Source organism: Vanessa tameamea, chromosome 20, assembly GCF_037043105.1.
Source record: "Vanessa tameamea isolate UH-Manoa-2023 chromosome 20, ilVanTame1 primary haplotype, whole genome shotgun sequence".
In the NCBI taxonomy this organism is placed as follows: domain Eukaryota; kingdom Metazoa; phylum Arthropoda; class Insecta; order Lepidoptera; family Nymphalidae; genus Vanessa; species Vanessa tameamea.
This window is the reverse complement of record NC_087328.1, coordinates 377,469-398,794: the sequence shown is the minus strand read 5'-3', so window position 1 is coordinate 398,794 and position 21,326 is coordinate 377,469. Positions and strand designations below refer to the sequence as shown.

At 33.5% G+C, this 21,326-nt stretch overlaps 4 protein-coding genes across 5 annotated transcripts; 2 read left to right on the top strand and 2 right to left on the bottom strand.

Moving 5' to 3' along the window:
- The first annotated feature begins 1,349 nt into the window (after positions 1 to 1,349).
- Positions 1,350 to 2,867, top strand: LOC135193875 (uncharacterized). Its single transcript, XM_064218132.1, has 4 exons — positions 1,350 to 1,425; positions 1,945 to 2,043; positions 2,270 to 2,359; positions 2,623 to 2,867. Exons 1-4 carry the CDS (start codon positions 1,350 to 1,352, stop codon positions 2,709 to 2,711), a joined length of 354 nt encoding a protein of 117 aa, XP_064074202.1. The 3' UTR covers positions 2,712 to 2,867.
- A 2,106-nt stretch (positions 2,868 to 4,973) lies between these two features.
- Positions 4,974 to 7,346, bottom strand: LOC113403736 (uncharacterized). The gene has a single exon (XM_026644315.2). It carries the CDS (start codon positions 7,186 to 7,188, stop codon positions 5,470 to 5,472), a length of 1,719 nt encoding a protein of 572 aa, XP_026500100.1. The 5' UTR covers positions 7,189 to 7,346; the 3' UTR covers positions 4,974 to 5,469.
- Positions 7,347 to 7,592: 246 nt separating this feature from the next.
- Positions 7,593 to 12,961, top strand: LOC113403737 (mitochondrial pyruvate carrier 2-like). 2 transcript variants are annotated; one of them, XM_026644317.2, is made up of 3 exons: positions 7,593 to 7,820; positions 7,908 to 7,948; positions 12,589 to 12,961. In XM_026644317.2, the coding sequence occupies exons 1-3, from the start codon at positions 7,736 to 7,738 to the stop codon at positions 12,811 to 12,813; spliced, it is 351 nt and encodes a 116-aa protein (XP_026500102.1). In that variant the 5' UTR covers positions 7,593 to 7,735; the 3' UTR covers positions 12,814 to 12,961. The 2 variants fall into 2 exon arrangements, with proteins under 2 accessions (XP_026500102.1, XP_026500101.1); XM_026644316.2 differs by lacking the exon at positions 12,589 to 12,961 and adding an exon at positions 8,624 to 9,827.
- A 3,102-nt stretch (positions 12,962 to 16,063) lies between these two features.
- On the bottom strand, positions 16,064 to 20,718 carry LOC113403768 (septin-interacting protein 1). The gene is made up of 9 exons (XM_064218025.1): positions 20,464 to 20,718; positions 20,030 to 20,176; positions 19,662 to 19,864; positions 18,931 to 19,050; positions 18,649 to 18,818; positions 18,125 to 18,512; positions 17,419 to 18,052; positions 17,087 to 17,250; positions 16,064 to 16,484 (listed from the first exon to the last, which is right to left on the bottom strand). Exons 1-9 carry the CDS (start codon positions 20,567 to 20,569, stop codon positions 16,089 to 16,091), a joined length of 2,328 nt encoding a protein of 775 aa, XP_064074095.1. The 5' UTR covers positions 20,570 to 20,718; the 3' UTR covers positions 16,064 to 16,088.
- Positions 20,719 to 21,326: the final 608 nt, after the last annotated feature.

Here is a 21,326-nt window from a genome sequence, read left to right as displayed (position 1 = left end):
CACTCCACACATCCATATCATCCACAATCAACAATATTAGTTATAAATTAAAAATGATATGCTAGTTATTAGCAAATCACATTAACCTTAAAAATGATTACTAAGCTCTCAAGTTTCATTAATTTATTTATTTATATGGTATAAAAAATGTATTTTAAGTGTAAATAGTTCTTTTATAAAATGAAAATGTAAATTCGTACTTACATGGAAAGTTAATTAATACAATAGAAAAAATACAAAATACCTGCCATTTTATTAATATAAATTAAAGGTTACACGATTAAACTGTAAAAACACTTTATGAATTAACTCAAAATAATTCTAACAACATTTAAATAAATAAAAAATAAATTATTAATAACTTTTTTTTTATAATATTGAGATCATTGAGTCATAGATAAAACATATATACTGAAACACTGAGTATTGAGTTATGTTATGAGTACTAGGGTCTACCATCGAGAATCGTCTGTCTAGTGTCTATAGTCTATACTCTATGGTCTACTGATTACTAGGTATGTCCAGTGTTAATCGATATTTCGCTGTAATTTACTATTATTTATATCGTTATATGTATTTAATCAGCAAATCATCCAATGTAAATCAGAATGACATCGTTTCCAAACTACTCTAATTATAGTTAAAAAATACGTATGTTTTCGGTATGCATATATATATTATTAGTGTAATGATATTAATGTCACGCTAAGGAAAAATAATTCATTAAACCTTTAATACCCTTATATTTATCAGTATATATATACAGATAATGAAATAATATGCAAATAGATTTTTTTTTCATAAAAATAAGATAATTAATTTGGATCATGAATCAATTTATCTCAAGTGGTCATTGATACTAAGTACTACAATAGAGCTAAATTAAAATAACTGTATTTGATACTACTATAAAAGCTCTGAACTTAATAATGAATAAATCAAATAATCTTGCATTATCCATAGTAGCTCCAATCCATTCAATAAACATAATGAAAGTTTTATTTTTATATGTATTTGTTATTTTAATTAACTTTAAAATTTCGTATGGACGACCTCGTGTGGCTGGTAAGATTCTAAATGTATTGTTTTAAAAGTTGGACTTTTAGACAGCTTTAAACAAATGTTTAATTTTCCATTGAGACGAAGTTTTGTAGTGAATAATTAATATATTTTTTTATTTTTTATAAAATACGTCAGGTTTATGTGTGTTTAAAATAGTATTTCTAGTTAAATATTTTTTAATAAACAAATTCACTTATATTTTCAATTGAAATCGTAAAATATCTATCTTAAGATTGCTTTAAAGCAAACTATGTTTTATCATTAATAATGATGCTATGCTATTAATGATGATATGCCTTTTAGCTGCCAGGTGTGTTAACATGTGGGATGAAGGCTGTATCAACGGTCAGCTTCCTGGATCAGGTATACATATTAGTAATTTCTAAATGTCTGCACAAATAAATCGTAGTAAATTGCTTCGCATTTTAAAGTTTTATGGTATTGGTAGGCGGACATGCAAATGGGTCACCTGATGGTATGTGGTCCCCACATACCATGGACATTGGCACTGTAAGAAATATTAACCGTTTCCTTACATCGCCAATGCGTAACCAAACTTGGGAGCTTGCGCCTGTAGTCACCCTAGTTCACTCAACCATCAAAAGTTTAATACCTAATTCTACTGTGATGAGTGTGAGAATGTAGCCAGACAAGATACTACTAACTATCATCACGTTACTAATGGGTTAGCAGATAATAAAACATTTAAATGAGCCTAGATACTACTAATCAGTTAGTTTAAAATGAATTACACTTGCTGGAGTTGCACATGCATAACTTTGTACGTTATTCATAACATTGGTCCATGTCTCCACAGGCCAGGATGGGTTCTAGTAAAATTTGCCATAGTATTACCTATTATATTAATGTTTCTTTACTTAGGTCGCGATGACGATTACATAAATGGTGGTTTTAACCCCGGTAAGCGGTGTATCAACATGTGGGACGAAGGGTGCACGAACGGACAACTTCCCGGTTCAGGTTAGTCTCAAAACATTAGCATTAAAATCCAATTTATAAAAGGACAATTCTTTGAAAAACTCTGTATAGCCTTGACGAAAAGTTGGCACTGTAAGAAATAATAAACTCACTTCCTTGCAGCTCTATTTTTAAATCTGTGGTAGGTGCGCTGATAGTTTAGTATAGGGCATTTTATTTATTAATTTCCTATCGAATATATTTTATGTAAATATTATTTTGGTATTAGGTCGCGATGATGACTATATAAATGGAGGTTTCAACCCTGGCAAACGATGCATTGGAGAAGGATGCGATAATAGCTGGCTAGGAAGTTCAGGTACTTTTACTAGCTTTTATTTAACTTGTAGCATTTGTAAAGATCAAATTTTGCAAGCTGAAAATGTTTCCTCTTTTCCTACGGAATTGTAATTTTACACGTTGATTAAGTACCGATGGCGGTGCATTTTTAAAATAAGCGGGATCTGATTCTACTCTTAGAATTGGCTCTAAATAAAGAACTATACTAAATTGTATTATTTCATAACTAACTATTTATTTTATTTGTATAATTTAGTTATTTATAATACATTTATTTCGTAGGAAGCAATGGACATCGCAACAATCAATTAGATGGACTTAGAATTACCAACGAATTACTGGCAAGACTGTATAAAAATAGACATCATTGATTTGTCTTTCTGATTGATGTTACAAAATTAGTACATACTTTTTCATCAAGCTTTTTTTTTACTGCTCATTAATGATTACTAAAATTATTTCTATAATTTTTCATTCATATAGATACGTATATCTGTTTTGTCTATTCAGAGCTGTGTGACCTTGGCAATGTTTGTATGAAAACGAATTATATAAAAAAATTGGCATAATACAGGTTTTGTTTCATTATAACAACATACCAATTTAAATTTATTGCAATTAAATATATGCAAAGCAATACGCTTAAAATATATCTGTAGTGAAATTCAATTCATAATTTAAGTAATTAACACGCACTTTTGAACCGTCATTTTACAATGCAAAGGTACTATCGATTTGGAATGTAGCTTCTATCAAAAATTAACTTAATTAAGAACCGATTTATTTTTTACATTAAATTGCTTAGATAAAATACAAAAAATAATCACTCGTTACTTTTTAATGTTCAATCATTTTGCCATATTGCCATCGACGAGCAAATAAACTAAAAAATTATGATTAGCCTTAAGTGTGTATCTGGCTTAATAAAAATTAAACTAAATTATATATGTAAAGCTTTATTAAATAAAACTGTGCATTTGCACAATTAACTAATCATAAACAAGTTACAAAAATATCTTCTCATCGAAATTTTGTTATAATTACAAATCAAAATTGTATTATTCATTATAAAAACGATCTACTACAATAATTAATTATAACGTACTTTATATACAATCACACAGTATGTATTCCTCACCGCTTAATTAAAAATCAATGGACGACAGTTAAAGGCAATGTCATTAGCTTAAATTGCTTGGCAAGTACAACAATATAAGGCTGGTTGGATATAATTTAATAATTAGACATTATATAATCACTTTCCATAAATATTTGACAACAACTAAGGGAACTGTCAAAAATATCTTATAATATATACATTTGCTAAATTAAAAACTAGGTATCGACCGAATATTCGTTTTATGGTTTGATTTCGGCATGCTTGTTGATCGTATTCGGCTAATATCCTGCCAAATACACTTGCATTCAAATATTTGCTCCATGCTTGTCGAACACATTTCAGTAATCTGAATGTATTAAATTTCCCTAATTTAGGTACTTAAAGTAAATATATAAATCAAACTTGAAGAAGCATTTGGCGTACTCCCACTAGAAATGTCGTGTATTTAACACAAACTACATATTTTATTTGAGATTTAAAAATAATTAAATCTTCAAACACATTCGTTCACGCATGTTTTCATTTTTAAATCGCTATACCACATGACGATGCTTAATAAATTAAAAATCGTGATCATGTCTTCATGACGTGAACATCCTACTCATCATTTTATTACGATTATTTAATAATTATTAGTATATTTAAATACCATTGTAAGTCTTCAGATTTTTGTCGAGGCATTTTCTACTCAGTTTTATTATATAAATAAAACATAATACGATAAACATATATGTTTTTAATTTTACAAAAAAATTCAACTCGATAAAATATATGCTGATTATTCGTATCGGTAAAACCCATATTCGGCCCATCACTAGTAAAAACAATTGATATTGACCCAATTAAATAAAGTAATTATAATAAATTAAATTTTAATGATCCTCTATGTACATATATGAATGTCATGTATAAAATGAAAATCATCATATAATTAAATTGATCTTGATTATCTTGATCAGTCATGGTTATTTGAACTTGCAGGAAATGTTATGGTATTTAACTATAGTTTTAGGGACACACCAACAGCTAGAACATAGTCTAAAACTGAAATCAAAATATATTGATACTATTGTCAATCTCAAAATATTCATAATCAAGATGACAAATTTCAATTTACATAGAATTAAATTAGTTTTATCTTATACATTAAATCTATATAAAGTTTTTTTACAATATCTGTCATGGACGTAATATTTTTAAGTTCTATGTATATATCTTATGTATAATTGACCAATGATATGTCAAGCATAACAAAATAAGTTTTCAAAGTTTCTTTATTTTCCTCATTACTTATTTAAGAATGTCGCAGACATCTATACATTTATTTTCCAGGAACATAATATTCTCGGTTTCTTACAACAAGAAATTCTGGTGGTAATAGAGGCAAGGCTATACTTTAAATAAATTGTACCAAGTTTAACTAGCTGTGAAATAAGATTTCTAGTATTATTTTCATAGCTTTTCAAAGCTTTATTATTAAAATTTCTAATTAATAGGCACAAGAATTTTAACATTTTTGATTATAAAATGTTGGCACCCTGTTTGAATTTTTTAACTAACTTACAAGGTATGCACAGTACATATTATGTCCAACATATCAAGTAGATGTATATCCAATAACAGTTTTTATGTTATTGGACATACATCTACTTGAATTTTTATTGTTTGCACAAAACTATCACAGTCGCACATCTTCTGACGATTTTATACAATTGACTCCCTAATTTTTATGGCATGTATTTTTAAACAGTGAATTTATTTATAAAACTTAACTTTATAATTATATATGTAAAATACCAAAATATGTAGTAGTTAATCAAAATATTTACAAAACTAAATTAAACTAGAGATCTTGTTTATAATTTTATATTTAAGTAACTACAACTAAAACTAACTTAACTTCAAGTATAAATTAAAATAATTCAATAAATTTTAAGCTGCCATTGATTTACCATAAAGGTAAGCTACCTAATATTAAAACAAATATTTTTACTTACAAATGAAGATCATCAGTTGCCATGTCCATGCCAATGTTCCTGGCTAAACTGTGGTAGCTCCATTGGCAGTTTATTGTACATCGTACTGGCATTATGGGCAGGATTTGGCATAGGTGCTTTTTGAACATTACTCTGCCTGAATTTTGTTGAGTATTTATAAAAGTCTGACATTTCAAATGGTTTAGTTTCTTCTCTGTATGGTATACATTTACCTTGTTCAATAACTGTCATGTTTTTAGGAGACTCGAGCGACACTGCACTTGGCGATAATACAGGGGGACTATGCGGTATATGGTTGGGGCTCTGCATAGCCGAATGACGACCAGATGAAATCATTATTTCGTATGTTTGTGAGTTACCTATACTGGGTGTCCGTTTCAAGCTGGCACTTTTCTTTAATACAGGCACCTCACTTTTTGTTGGTGAGTCTAGTGATGTTTCATACCAATGTTTTTCTTTTACTTTCATGTCTTGGGATAAAGTAGGTGAAAATTTATTCATGCTTACAGAGTCGAAATTACTCTGTGAATATCCCGACATTTGGCTGACAGGACTTAAAGCATCAGGATAATGCCGTCTATCATCAATTATATAATCATCGGTGGATACTTGCAGCTGCAAATGAAGTGGATTTCTAACCATATTACGTTCACGTAGAGGCAAAGTGTTTGGAACAGGAATTGTTCTTTCTATTGGATTCTGTCTTCTTTCTATTGGCTGATCTTGTATGTCAGGTTGTGATCTATGTTGATAAGCTGGTGCAGGTTGTCTGTATGCATCAGTCATGTTTTCTAAGTGATGATTATAGTCACTGTGCGATGTGAGATGGTATGTCTGTGTACGCTGTAAAGTATTTCTTCGAACACCATCTGTTCTCCTTTTGGATTGCATTTGCATAATATGGTGGTGGTTTAAAACTCCATGATGTTGATTCTGTGATTTTAAATGTGATGCATATTGATATAGGAGTGGAGTGTTGCGCATTCCATTGTGTGCGGGCACGGGCTGTGGTGCAACAGAGCCATGGGTGTAATTAGTTGTTATATCAGGGTGACTGGAGCTGAAATGAGTCTCTCTCAAGCGTGACACATTATTTGCTTCTGCTGCATTATTATAATAGATCTTATTTGTGTATTCAGTTGTTAAAGTATGATGGCGATATACAGGACCTTGTTGAAGTTCACTGTGCAGATTATCATGTGGAACAGACTCATGACGGCCAGCTAAAGCAGGATAAGTATGAGAGGTGTGTATTGAAAATGTTTCTGGATTTCGTTCTTGGGGTGGCGATGGAAAGAAGTTTGAGCAACTGGTCTCAGGTCTGCGGACATGCCTAGAATGAGCACTTTTTGTCGAAATACCTGATATCGAAGGTGTTGATAGTCTGTGGGTAAGGTTCTTTCGCAGATTCGGATCGGAATCATGTATGCGATCAGACACAGCTCTAAGACGTCTCGAAGAATTATCAGAGCCGTCTTGTACATCCGTCCCATCTGTGGACCTATCGACACTTCGTACACTACCTAATCTTTCCCTTTGTGGAACTTCTGGACTCAGAGGCGCTTCTAGGGGCATTACACCCGTCAACTGTACTTCTTGCACACACAACTTGTAAAGCTCCTCATTTTTGGATGCTAACATTAACTCCAGTTCTTTTTTTCGAGCCTGTAGTTTTAACAGTTTGTCCTGCTTATCGGAATGTAAATCGCTACCCATTGTGCTCGTACCCATATTCAAAGGATTAAGAACAAAACAGAGAACATAAGTCCGTTAAATTAAGTGATAAATCATTGAAGAAATAGCAAAGAATATAACATAAAGTAAAATAAACAAAGAAAATTATTAAATAGTTCAACACTGACACATTCTCACGCTTAGGCCCGCACCCATGTTTCTAATATAAGATGCGTTCAAAATTTCTAATTCAAATTTCTCAATCTAACATAAGAATATCAATTACTATTTTTAATAATAATAAAATAATATCAATTAATACTTATTCATTAAATTCTATTAAAAAAATGTACTTAAAATGGATCGTAATAATTAATAATTAAAATATGTAATTATGCCGAACAATTCACATAGTGGTTATGTTATATGTACTCTGTGGAATGTATTATCTGAATAATAAACGTCAAAAGTCGTCTTATCATTATCACATTGGGTGTCAACTTTAGCCCAAGGTCTTATCACGGCCGATTCAAGTGGTCATGTTCAGTCAGTCGTTATTATAGAAAATATTTTATATTTTAAAAAATAACTATATAATCGTAAAATGGCAGGCGTATACAGAGCTGTTGTTAAAGTTGCTGATAAATTTGTACCAACCAAATTGCGTCCTCTATGGGAACATGAAGCTGGTAAGTATTTTTAATTATTTAAATTGATTACAGGAACTATTACGCAAGTGACTTTTAAATTAATTTAAATGAGTTATTTCCTTTTAGGTCCAAAAACTATTTTCTTCTGGGCTCCAGCATTTAAATGGGTAAGTATTCGATTTTCAAGGTCAGCCTTTTACCGTGGCCCTATTCCGTTCTATTAAGCTAAATAAATCGAAAACGTAAAAAATGCTTTTATTTTAAAGTATTAATCATCCATTATCCTTCAAATATTTTTAATATTAATATTACAAGCATGAATCAATGATTTTCAAAACAAAGTGAATGAAGAAATACAATGTTAATTAAATTTTAATCAAAAGAATCTGTGATGACGTCATATATCATGTATTTATAATTTTATATATTAAAATGGTTTTGGAAAAGGCTCATTTCATTTTACATGTGAATGTTTCATTATTTATATATAAACTTATGCTCTAATTAAATATTAATCTTCTAAGAGTAATGCTGAAGAATAATCTCTAAACTAAAGTCTGGCATGGCATATGGAATGCCACAAGACCATAGCAGAGAGAGACAGTAATAATTTCTCTAATGTGGGATCTATGACAAAAGTGGATAAAAATTCATATAGACCATTTGAATATTAGTTGACTTAAGAGATTATTCGACATATAATATTTTTAAATGAAAAAAGATTAATTATCCGATGCTGGTTAAACAATAAACTTAATAATAAAAAATATGGAAATTGTATGTAATTCATGTTTCTCATTTCATTTCTGCGATTTGAATGTTACATCATAATATCATTTCAGGGCTTGGTGATGGCTGGGTTGGGTGACTTGAATCGGCCTGTGGAATCTTTGTCATTGCCACAATCTGTGTCACTCGCGGCTACGGGTCTCATCTGGTCTCGTTATTCTCTTGTCATTATACCAAAGAACTACAGTCTTTTTGCTGTTAATGTTTTTGTCGCTATTACGAACTTGTATCAAATAGGCAGAGCTATCAAACATCAACAAAATCTTAAAAAGAAAGAATAGACGGCATAGATTATCAACTATTACTGTAGTACCTCTACAAAAATGACATTGTTAGTTAGAGCAATTAGGAAATTAGAGAAATAATCTCACTGGGTAAATAAGTTATTTATTTTTATAATTTATACAAAGGGTTTATATGTAAAACTTGACGCTGAGTATCGTAATTTCTTTCTGTATTATTATGTAAGTATGACGATTAGTATTGGCATTGTAAAGAATGTAATTTTTTTTTTCTAAAGTATATTGAAATCCTGCCTTTTTAGCTGGGTTAAACTTAATAATTGATCTTGTAAGTAAATAAATAAAATATATGCGTATTCAACTGTGATAAATAAAAATACGTGTAATATATTTCAAGGAGCCATATGGCGGTGAGAACAAACTTAAAAAGTACCTTAAATTAGATTGTAATGAATATAAAGTTTCCCTTTTATTTAAACTGTCTATGACGTCACAGAAGACCTGCGACAGTCCGTTCTTTAAAATGTCAAAAAATAACTACTTTAACGTAAGTAGTTATTTTTTATGCAATTTAATAGAGAATAATACTATTGCATGTAAAATAAAGTTATATTAGCATACAACTATAACTAGTGACGTCCAAAAGCCGGTGAATATTTATAAGAAAAATATCGGATCAAATTTTTAAAGCTATAACATGATTACAGCTTTAAAAATTGGATATATTTGTGACGATAAAATTACGAGTTCGTAATTGAATTGGAAACTTTCTACTTAATACAAATCAATTACAAAAATATAATAGACAGTTTCTTTTGAATCTTTGCCCGTATATATATCTATTATAAAATTAGGTTTTACCTGATATTCTTAACGATTTAATCGTTTGAAAATGGCTTCCGGATACAGTTTTGTTATGAAAAAAATGTTATATTAAATTATCGTTTTTGAAAATTATATCGACTATTTTTGTAATGGCCTTTTATCTATTAGATAAATATATTTTTACATTTCATGCATTTCTTTTCTTTACATTTTTCCATTCTTCAATTTTACTTCAATAATTATGAATTTGTTTGTATATGAGTAAACGTCAAAAAAAATTGGGACTTGGGATTACATGCAATATTTATTGGGAATTTCTCAAAATATGTGTCTTTGTGTACTGTTTTTATACTTCTTCCAACATATTATTTGATTTTTGGTAATGAAAAATTACATGGTCAAAAAAGTTTTTATTTAGGCATCAAAATTTAATTTTATTGTATTCTTGCAATAAAATTAAATTTTGAACCTTTTTTATTCCCGGGAAAACGCTGTCAGTCATTTTGGTGACGTCACATTTGTATAGTATATAGTATCTATGACTGGCACTAATTCAATGTTAACAGCTATAAATATTTGGGTTTTTTGAGAAAATAATAAATTTCTATAGTAATCACTATCGTTGGAGTGTAATGTCCAAATACTAGCATTAAAACTCCAGATAAGTTTTTTATAAAAGAGCCAGACGATATTAAAATGACAGTTTTTCCCTTTTTGAAGGCACACCATGGTGGCTCGTGTCTTAGGTGACGTGATATACAGATTAAAAATTACGATTTTTAATTTCAATATAATTAATGAATAATGCGCTTTTATGACTCAAAATCAAAATATTTAAGTATAGTTACATATATTTTAATTTTTATCAAATCTCATAAGTTATTTTTCACTACCGAAAATACCCTATTGTCGACGAGCAATAAACGAGGTAAGATTCAACGCCATTTTGCAAAGCCTATGCAAGTATCGGACATCGGTGGAAATAACAGGTAAACTATTTATCGAAGAATTTCGTTTGTGCGTAATCTTAATGCTTTCACGAGAAAATCTAATTTTCGGACCAAATTAATATGTATACGTACCCGTAGTAGAGCAATGTACTTGGTTAAACTCTTAACAGAAGAGGAAGCTGTACCCCAGTCGTAGGATAAAATACTTTATAGAGCTAAATATTTTGTTGGCTTATACGTACTAATCTCAGAATCTAATATTATTTAAAAACATATTTTTGCGATTTATAGCCCGTTTATTAAGGACAAACTCCTCTAAATATGGAATCTGGCTTACTAAACTTAAGTAATTAGCCAACTATATAAAACATCCAACCTTAGCGCGTTCATAGTCGCGGGGTATTTAGTTTTTGGCACTGATTTAAAAAGGCAGTTGTAAATAACGGTTTTAGTAAGTTAAAAACTATAAATGGCACGTTTAATAACTAGTTCAGCAGTTAAAACTAATCAGTAAACAAAAATAAGTAATAAAAAATAATGAAATGGATCAGTGAATACATAATTAAGCAGGAAAATAATTATGTGGGCGGTAAAAATTATTGAACGAGCGGTTACGTGCAGGCAGTAATAAATCAGAACTTGTCGGTAAGAAATCTCATTCTAAGCAATTCTATAAACAATGAGGTGGTAAAGTAGTTTTCGAGATATAGCGGTGTGACAGACGGACGGACAGACGGGCGAAGTCGCACCATAAGGGTTCCTTTTTACCTTTTTGTTACGGAACCTTAAAAACAGTACTTAAATAGTAATGAAAAATAAAATTAGTTTTGATTGAAGGCATTAAAAACAAATTGTATAATAATAATAATAGGTACTTTTATTTGTAATTCGAAACATACTTAAGTAATTAAAATGACATAGACTTTGCATAGTAGCAGCTAAAATAAACTTATTGTCTAATAAGAGCAAGTTTGGCTTTCGACGGTCTGCTTCTCTCCTTTTTTCGTCCGAGTGGAATGTTTTTGCTTCAATGATCTGCCGAACTATTCCATAATTTTTTACCGCTCATTCAGTTACTGGACTGCTCTAGTATTTTTAGAATTGACATTGTACGATAAAATAACCGACTAATTGATTTTTTATTACTGTCCATGATTTACTGTCGCAATAATTAATCAACCGCCATTAAATTAAATAACTGCTCAATATGTTTTTCAACTGATCATAATAACATCTCGAATATTTATATAACAGCTCAAAAAATTGGTTCCCACACATGTAAAACTCCACAACTCCTGACAAAAAAGGCCAAGACAAGACAGATGATATTTTGAATAACATCTAGACATTGACACTGAAGTTTCACTGGTCGAGCTCTTGACATTGAGTGTGCGCTGCCAACTGTGGACCTAAGACCTTTTCAGCCTATAAATACGCTCACTAATCTCTAAAGTAACAGAGTTTTAACGTATAGACTAGCCAGTAGGGAATTGATTCTGCAATTTTTATATTCATATCTAGCACTACACGTTGAGAATAATTATGTAAAAGTTTTGTAAATATTTAATTAAGAAAAAACTCGAGTTTTTACAATGTTTGTTACATGTAAGAGTTTCTACCTCGCCTGGACTAGGTGAGGGGGGGGGACTATTTAAGGACAGGGAAATCAGAGCAATTAGTATTACCTACTTTAAGCTTAATAAAATCTGCAATATTTTGTTTGGGGAACATTCTATTGCCCTCGATATGGATAAAGCGTCAGAAATTTAAAGATGGCTGATAGCAGTATTTTTGTTGAAAGCGATGATACATTTTTATAATGTAGGATATAAGTAAAGTAGGATTACTAATACAGCTAACACACGTTACGCTGTAAGAGATAGTTATAAATATTTTATTTATTTATTTAATAAACATTTAAAATTAATCTATGTTTATCGGATAATATTATTCACACAAAGGCGCAAAAATAAATATTATATCTTGGAACAATGATTACAGGCTCTAGTTATGGCGTCAATTGATGAATTTAGGCGTCCTCTTGAGAAAGTGTCGCCGACCCAATCTGCTACGCTGGCTGCCACTGGATTAATCTGGACCCGTTACTGCCTTGTCATTCGTCCGATAAATTACTCTTTATCGCTATGTAATTTCGCCCTTGGCTTGGCGAACGGTGTGCAAGTCTTCAGGGCCTATAACTTTCAGCGTCGCGTAAAATCCACTTAAATTTAATACATATTTCAAACACGACGCTGGCTAAAATTATAGTTATTCCGTACCCACATAAATCCATAACTTTAAACAAATAATCAAATATACTCTTACATGTTAAGTTTACACATTATTATTCGCACTAACTACATAAAATGCTCAGTATAAAGTATTCATGGTAATTGTATTAGAATATTCGTAGTAATCTTTCTACGTAAGAAATAAATTCAATGCAATACTGAAACGCATCACATATAAAATACATAGTATTAAGCATCTGTATTTCAATATCCAGTATATTTTTTTGTAAGTATTAAAATACTAAAACTAAAACAACATATGAAAATAAATAAATAAATAAAATATCAATCTATTATATTAAGATCGGTAATTACAATAACTATAGTACAAATATTAAATATACTAGCCTAAAAGTAAATAAGTACACACCTTATATAATACTAAAAACTAACACGCTTGCCATTTAAAGTCATAATTGTGCCAAATATTTACGTTAAATTGTTGTTAATAATTCTTATCTAAATTGTTTTTTTTTACGAATAATATTATAATAATTAATAAGGATTAATCCCAAAAAGTCTCCAGTGTTGATTCGATATTGTTATATTTTGAATAGATACTCATATATATTGTTTATTTCGTATTTCTAATTTTGTGTAATTTGGATCTAGTAACACTATTTTACTTTCTCGAATATTTTAATTCCACTATTTCGAAAAACTGAATCGAATAATTAATTATTAAAGTATATTAAAAAAAAAAATATCGAATATATCTTTATGTGTTTAAATTGTTTGTTTGTAGTAAAAATTGTATATTTAATTAGATTTCAAATTGAACTAAACTTAAACAACATTTTTACGTTACATTTCAAAACTTAACTATTACGTTATTGCATTTATATAAAAGTTATTATTTTGTGGTTATCTTTACATATAAATAAATCCATGCTCAAATTAAATTTACCTACTTATTGTAATTATAATAGACTCTCCCGAAATAGTATTTTTGTGGTATGGGTTAAAAACGTGATTAAATCTGGAAGAAACGAAAATAAAATACACTTTACAAAAATAGGAAATTACAGAACTTTAAATCTTATAGACATTTATTAATTGCTTCACGATAAACCCATAGATAATATCATGCATTTTTATTAATATAAACTATATTTAGAAACAGATGAGGTTTTTATAGTTATTTTTAAATATAATTTGCAGTTATCTGTTACTCATGAAGATTATAATATAATATTATACGATGTAACCCTTTTAATAAAATGTTAACTTTTTAATAAAAATATTGTTTCATTTGTTTGCCTGCGCCTAGCTTACCTACCATTTACAATTAAATATATTTACAATATTCGAGGAGGTATTTTCGAATGATACCAAAAGCATCATAATAAAAATTCGAAAAGTGCATCTTGTAATCTATACAAATAGATACTTTTCTTATACTTCAAGAAAAGAAAAGTTTCTCCTTTTAGAAATGACCGTATATATAAATACTACTATAATACTTTATAGTTCTAGACTAGACAACTAGACTAAAACATTTAAACTTTTTTTTATAATATATAGTGATGATTAGGTGTACCAGTAGAATCTATGCCGGATTCCCATTGAGTAATAAATACATACGTATATTGAGTATTTATAGATAGACAACACTAGATATAGTACAATAATACAATATACCATTTAAACAAATAATAACCACATTCAAAATAAAATTTTATACGTATTACCGATAACACTGTTTTTTCATTATAACATGATTTCATTATAACATTATATGATACTATAAAGTTTTATATGAGTAAAGTACATAAATGCTAATAAGTTGACACAGATCGTTATCTATACCTAACTCTCGTAAATTGTGATTTACTCGTCTAGACCAGTTATCTCTGGATAATTCTCGATATTTCTGAGATAAACGTTAAATAATAATATCTAGACTACTATCTTATAATCGACGTAAAACCCAAATAAAAGTTATGTAGACTTGAATCAGTTAAGATAAGTGGGTCGCCCGCGAAAACTTCGCATTTATTAAAAATATTTTTTAGGAATTTCGAAACCTATGACTGGTTTTATTTTGATTTAATTTCATTGTACACTGCAAGTCACTTGTCTACATTTGGCGCCAAAATGATGAAACTTTTTTAAATGAAAATTTTAAGGGCAAATAGTATAGATTAGTTAAGTTAGTATGTCGATCGCAATTTACTTTAATTTTGTTTATGTTTCTGATTTTTTTTTCTTATTCTCTAGCCAGCCAGTAACTTATTTCCGCTCTCTAAAATTAATTCTTTTTTAAATTGTAATCAAGAATCCTCTTTATTTTACTGCACATCTACAGCTGGAGCTCTTCAAAATGAGACCATAACCGATTTTTTATTTGCTGCTATCGTCGCATAATCACTGGGACAAAAATCGGCTTACGCTATTCAAAATCAAAATATACTTTATTCAAGTAGGCTTTAACAAGCACTTTTAACAAACTACATTAAGTGAAGCTACCACCGGTTCGGAATGTAGATTCTACCGAGAAGAACCGGCAAGAAACCCAGTATTTACTCTTTTTCAACATTTAAAAATACAGTCACGTTAATTAAATACAATGATATATGTATGCAATATATCTTGCCTGAAAGTCAACTAGTATTAACTCCACTCTTTTTTATTATCTGTATAATCTTGTATTGAATAATATGCTTTCCTATCAATGTATTTTTTTTACAAATGATTTGAATTTATGAAACGGCAAAGTTAAAATTAATATATAAGATAGTCTATTCAAATCGAAAAACGAATAAAGATTCACAAACCGTAGATTTAAGTGTGCCACGTGATTGGCTTATATCTATATTGTGCGCTAGTACCAATGACAACGCGTCAATTCAATGTCAAATGTTGTTTATTTAACTTTTGACCTCTTTGGGGTAGGAATATACAATATTATAGATTATAGAGTATTCCTCTGTATATGAAAACTTCTGAACACATCAGGTAGTAAATAATTATCACTTAACCAATTATGTTCTACATTAATTAACGTTATTCTTTGAACGTAGGATATATTTGCTTGCTTGGATGTCATTCATGCCGGTTACATGGTTAATAAAGTGGCAAGCCTGTTATATTTAAGGTCAATATAACCAGTTGAATGGCTCATTTGTCTGTCCTCCTTCCTATGCAATTAAAAAAGATATAGTAATGTTAAATGAAACAGTTAATTAATGTTTTAATAATTTACTCAATTCACTCCTCCACTAAACTCAGCAACCTGTCCAGACCTATAGGGGCGAACGTCCTGCCCCCATCATTGGAATACATTATCACGTTGCGTATAACATAACAGTGTAACTCCCCGATCTTGTACAGGGGCCTTCCCTCCCTTAGTTTTCCTGCGATGGGGACGAATGTTATCCCCTTTTCAATACATCTAGATTCTAGAAGCTCGGAGAAGCTCTTCTGCTGAGCCACTGATGCCAGTATGTCAATTTTGGAGGTGTCCTTAGAGTCAGAGGGGGTGAAGCGAGGTGGAGGGGGAGGCTCAATGGAATCGATATCAGTGCTTCGGTTCATCATATCCAGGGCTTTCCTGAACGCGTCACGTACCACGGGCTCTTTGAGAACTTCTTCTGGGAACATTTTCTGTAATTATATGTTAAATTAATACCAGCATGCCCATTATATTCATAATTATATTACTAGCTGTCCTCCCTGATTTCAGATAAAATTCGTACAACTACCCCTCCCATTTCCTCACTTGAAGTAGAAATTTCCAAAAATAATTACTTAGTGAGCGTCTGTGTCAGTAAAGGAGTGACCAAGTTAAATTTAAAGTCAACTTCATCGACCTCCAGCTTCGGTGATCTCATGATGGGTCAGTGGTATTTCGCTTATATTCATACAGATATGTCGTATGATAATTGGATCTATGAAAGGTTCCTAACAATCGTCGGAGTTATTTTTAGGTTCATTGTAAAAATCTATACTAATATTATAAATGCTAAAGTAAGTCTGTCCGTCAGTTGTTTTCTCTCGCTCAGACCACTGAATCGCTATCTTTTATCTTTTGTACGTCTAACACTTGACGAGGAACTCCCTAAAACGCAAGCGAAGCGAATGAGTAATACTTCATGAGCGTCTATTGGCTGACGTATAAAGTAGACGGGACACGAAACGAAAGAACCGAAGCTGATGAATGACATCAGCAGCTACTTCTAACTCTGAACACCGAGAGTCGGACTCACGCGGAAGGCGGAGTAGGAGGCGAGCACGGTGGCGTGCGGCGGCGCCGAGTTGAGCCACGCCGCCAGCGCGCCCAGCCAGCGCGGCAGCAGCGCCCGCGCCGCCAGCGCGCCCAGCGTGGGCGCGCCCAGCAGCTCCAGCCACTGCACGCACCACAGCCACGCCGCTGCGAGGAGTTCGTTCGTATTGTTTAGCACTCACATTACCCGAAAGTGTCCTCACCGTTACCGTCTCATGTTTGTGTCTGCGATCGAGATCGGCGATGCACACGAGATAGAAAAAAGGTCCAGGGATCGACCCCTGCGAGACAACTATATTGGGGTAGTCCGAGTACCGTTCTCGCGGCCGACGAGCTCGACGGGCGCGGCGCGCAGGCAATGCTCCAGCTTGGGCAGCACGTGGTGGTGCAGCAGCGGCACCAGCGCCGGCCCCCACGCGTCGCGCCACGCCGCCAGCAGCGGCCGCGCCGACGCGTCGGCCGGGTGCCACGCCGCCAGCGCCGCCGCCAGCCGCGAGCGGATGAGCGGGTACACCGCCGCCGCCAGCGCCTCGCCCGCCAGCGCGTGCCACGGCAGCACCCAGCGGTGCACGGGCAGCGTGTCGCGCGTGGGGTCCCAGGCGCGCACGGCGCCCAGCAGGCGCGGCGCCACGTGGCGCGCCGCCACCGCGCGCGGCAGCCAGGCCGGGCCCGCGCCGCGCCAGGCCTCCAGCGCCGCCACCATGCGCGCCGGCTCGCGCGGCTCCCACGCCTCGGCCGCGCGCGCCAGCGGCGGCAGCAGCAGCTGCCCCAGCAGCGCATCGTACGCCTCGCCCGTGAGCAGCGGCCGCCAGCGGGCGAAGGCGGGCACGGGCCCGTCGGGGCTCTCGAGCGGGTCCCACTTGGTCAGCAGCGCGCTGAGCAGCGGGCCGACGATGTTGCCGGCGATGGTCCCGAGCCCGAACGTTTCGTACTCGAGCGGGAACGACTCCTGTCGGAAGATGGGGGATGAGATTCAGACGACCGGTCGGCCGAGTGGCCGGATCTCGTCGACGGACCGTACCTTCAAATCCGAGAGCACGTCGTGGGCGGTGTCCAGCGAGGCGTCGGCCCGGTCGAGCCTCTCGACGCGCGAGAGGATGGCCTGCACGCGGTCGATGACGTCGTCCTCGTCGCGCAGCTTGGCGTCGTAGTCCTCGAGGTCGCGGCCCAGCACCACGATCTCGTCCTCGGCCTGGCGCAGCTCGCGCGCGTTGCGGATGATGTCCTGCTCGCAGCAGTCCACCATGAGCTGCAGGTTGTGCGCCAGCTCGGGTGCCTGGAAGCGCGTGCAGGCGCGGCGCGGCTCGTGCTCGTAGCGCGGCGCGGCGGCCCGCAGCGCGTGGTAGCCGCTCAGCACCTTCTTCTCGCGCCCCGTCAGGTCGATGACCGGCACGCGCGACAGCTCGTCGCTGCGACACAAACGGAAGACTCAGTATTTTAACCCACGATTTCAGTGAGATCCCCGTGTTTTATTTACATCTCGACTCCTATGTCGTGAGTAAATGTAATTTATATTTTTTTTATTATTTAGAATATTGTGAATACCTGCTAATAGTATGCATGGTGGGTTTACCCTCTTGTATCACATCTGCTGCATCCCTGTAGAAGTAGCGACCCTTGTGAGACTTTTTCCAGTTGCAAGTCTTCTCCTTGCTGCCTTCTTCCTCTTTTTCTTTCTCTTTCTGACGGCGTTCCTCATCTTTTTTCGCTTTTTGCTGAAAGCAATATAAAATTTATCTCCATGATTAAAGTTACCCAAACTAGTAAAAACAGCTCCTCGGTTATAATGTTTTAAAATAAATGAATGAAATGAATAAGTTCTCTTACAGCTGCTTTTTCAGGTCCGTAAGCTCCGATAGCACCTCTTCCTTTTCTCACAGTAGCTTCTACAGGCGCTGATATACCCTGTAGATCTTTACCCAGACCTCTTCCGGGTTGGTAACCCATCTGCAAATAAACAACCATTAATAGTTATAAATAAGACTACCCCAACTTAGGAAGAAAACTTATATCAGGAATCAGTTTCATTGGGTCATGAGAATAATTTCACTACCAATAATTTTTTACAGTAATTCAATATTCAAAATATGGTCCTCTGAGTCGGATGTGAACAGATTGCCAGGTAACACTGAATTCAGTGAAGTTTAGTGATAAATATTTTTCTTATTTCTATTGAATTCAGAATGAAATTATTTTATAAAAATGTAAAGTTTAATTAAATGTAAGTAAGACTTGAGTTATACACTACAAAAGTAAACAGTTAACCATTCCTGTGATGTAAGGAATGTTTAACTGTATATTATAAGGCACCACTAAGATTAGGAACTAAGATATTATCTCCCTTGTGCCTTGTGCAACACTAGCTCACTTACCCTTCAAAATGATAATGTCATGAAGTAGATGGCACATACTTTATTAATTTATGCACAGGTCCATGATAGATTGACCACCTGTGCATAATTTATTCTCAGCAGTTTGACAGTCCCCAAATAGTTCATAATAAAAACTTCTGAACTACATCAACCTAATTGCATACACATTTAAATATTAAACATTACCTGTAACAAAAGCTTAGCACCAATTCCTTTGGTATGCTTTTCCCAAGCTCCAACACTTCCTCCAAGGTTGACACCTCTTAAACCTTGCCCTGTGCGACGAATTCCTGCAGTTTCTCTTTCGTCTGGATTTGCTGGTTCATCCTCATCTGAGCTGTCTGCAAATTTGGGTCGAGATGTGGATGCTTCTGACTTCTCTAATACTTCTGTGAGCAAATAAAAAAAATATTATATACCAGCTGAACATGTGGCTTTATGTGTGCAAAATTGGTCATTTAAATTGGTTCAGTGCAAACAGATAGTTTCTTTCGTATTAATTATATTAGTACAGATTTGATGTTTCGTAAACATTAATTACACATTACAGATACCTTTCTTTTTCTCTTCTTTTTTCTTGCCAGCCTGATGAACACCTCCTGCCACAAAGCCAATAGGAGCCGAGAAGTCTTTTGGCTTGCGACTCCTTTGTCTGATGTTATCTTCATTATCTTCTTCATCACTGTCTTTTGCCCATATACCTACCAGCAAAGATATATTAATTACACAATATTTTCTTTTTATCAGAACTGTTATGAAATACATATAGTATATACATAGTAATTTTACTAACTAAACTATCATAACAACTAAAGGACGAACTGTAAAGTTTTGAGCGTGAAATAACATTTATGTACAGTACTTGCTGTTCCTGTGTCAGACTTATTGAGATACATGTCTACGATATGGTTGATTAAATAAAGCCATATAAAATATATACCCTATATGTTTCATAATTAAACAATTAATTGATTAACTAGTTACGAACCATATATCTGGTGTTCTTTCTTAGCTCTTCGATTTCTGTTAGGATTGAATTCGTTATCCAAATCATAGTCAGTAATTTCAAAGCGTATAACTTCGTCGTCAGACATTTTTAACGTTTATGTATAAGAATATTGCCTAAATAAAAGTATTTTATGTACCTACAAATAAAAAAGCCGTATCATTTATAATATTAAAATACACAACAGCTTCAAATAACAATAAACCTCATTTTTTGTTATGAAAATCAATCTGTCAAGTTGTCAAATAACAAATGTCAAGATAAGGGCTGCACCGAGTTTCGGGTTTAAAGAAAGGATCGACAAAGCATGATTCCAGAATTACAAAAATATAGATATGTCAAAAATTTTAAATTTTTCTTTTAAGTTAAGATTCGATAAAACTAACCTAACCCAACCAAAATTCAAATGTTAAGTTTTAAAAGATTTATTTTTGAAATAAAAGCAGTTCCATGGATGTTATTTTGGACAAAGAAACGAATACTGATGGATAGAGATTAAAATAACCTTTCATTTCTTACAAAAGTAGAAAGGAAACAATTGAATAACAGACTATGGTTAATTATTAACATCCGTGGATCTGATTGTGCTTGGGAACGTAACATTGTACAATGTTACAATTACGTTGTGTTAAAGATAATTAATGTAATTCTGCGTTATATATATCCACCAATTCATAGTCGAGCAACATAGTCTATAGCTATAAGTATTATTCTTCTTTACAAAAGAGAGCAGTCCGGTTTATTAATAATCTAGGAGCTAAAGATTTCGGGATGTTTTTAACAAAGTAGGAATACTCATTGTTGCGTCACAATATATTTACATAATATGTATATTCACAGTAAAA

What these genes read in the sequence shown, in the direction of transcription:
- LOC135193875 (XM_064218132.1), top strand. Translation starts at nt 1,350, where the DNA reads ATGATATGCCTTTTAGCTGCCAGGTGTGTTAACATGTGGGATGAAGGC. An exon ending in CGGTCAGCTTCCTGGATCAG is followed by an intron (nt 1,426 to 1,944) that starts GTATACATATTA and finishes TTCTTTACTTAG; the next exon opens with GTCGCGATGACGATTACATA. An exon ending in CGGACAACTTCCCGGTTCAG is followed by an intron (nt 2,044 to 2,269) that starts GTTAGTCTCAAA and finishes TTTTGGTATTAG; the next exon opens with GTCGCGATGATGACTATATA.
- LOC113403736 (XM_026644315.2), bottom strand. Translation starts at nt 7,188, where the DNA reads ATGGGTACGAGCACAATGGGTAGCGATTTACATTCCGATAAGCAGGAC.
- LOC113403737 (XM_026644316.2), top strand. Translation starts at nt 7,736, where the DNA reads ATGGCAGGCGTATACAGAGCTGTTGTTAAAGTTGCTGATAAATTTGTA. An exon ending in TCTATGGGAACATGAAGCTG is followed by an intron (nt 7,821 to 7,907) that starts GTAAGTATTTTT and finishes ATTTCCTTTTAG; the next exon opens with GTCCAAAAACTATTTTCTTC. An exon ending in GGGCTCCAGCATTTAAATGG is followed by an intron (nt 7,949 to 8,623) that starts GTAAGTATTCGA and finishes ATATCATTTCAG; the next exon opens with GGCTTGGTGATGGCTGGGTT.
- LOC113403768 (XM_064218025.1), bottom strand. Translation starts at nt 20,569, where the DNA reads ATGTCTGACGACGAAGTTATACGCTTTGAAATTACTGACTATGATTTG. An exon ending in GAAAGAACACCAGATATATG is followed by an intron (nt 20,177 to 20,463) that starts GTTCGTAACTAG and finishes CTTTGCTGGTAG; the next exon opens with GTATATGGGCAAAAGACAGT. An exon ending in ACCATGCATACTATTAGCAG is followed by an intron (nt 18,513 to 18,648) that starts GTATTCACAATA and finishes TTTGTGTCGCAG; the next exon opens with CGACGAGCTGTCGCGCGTGC.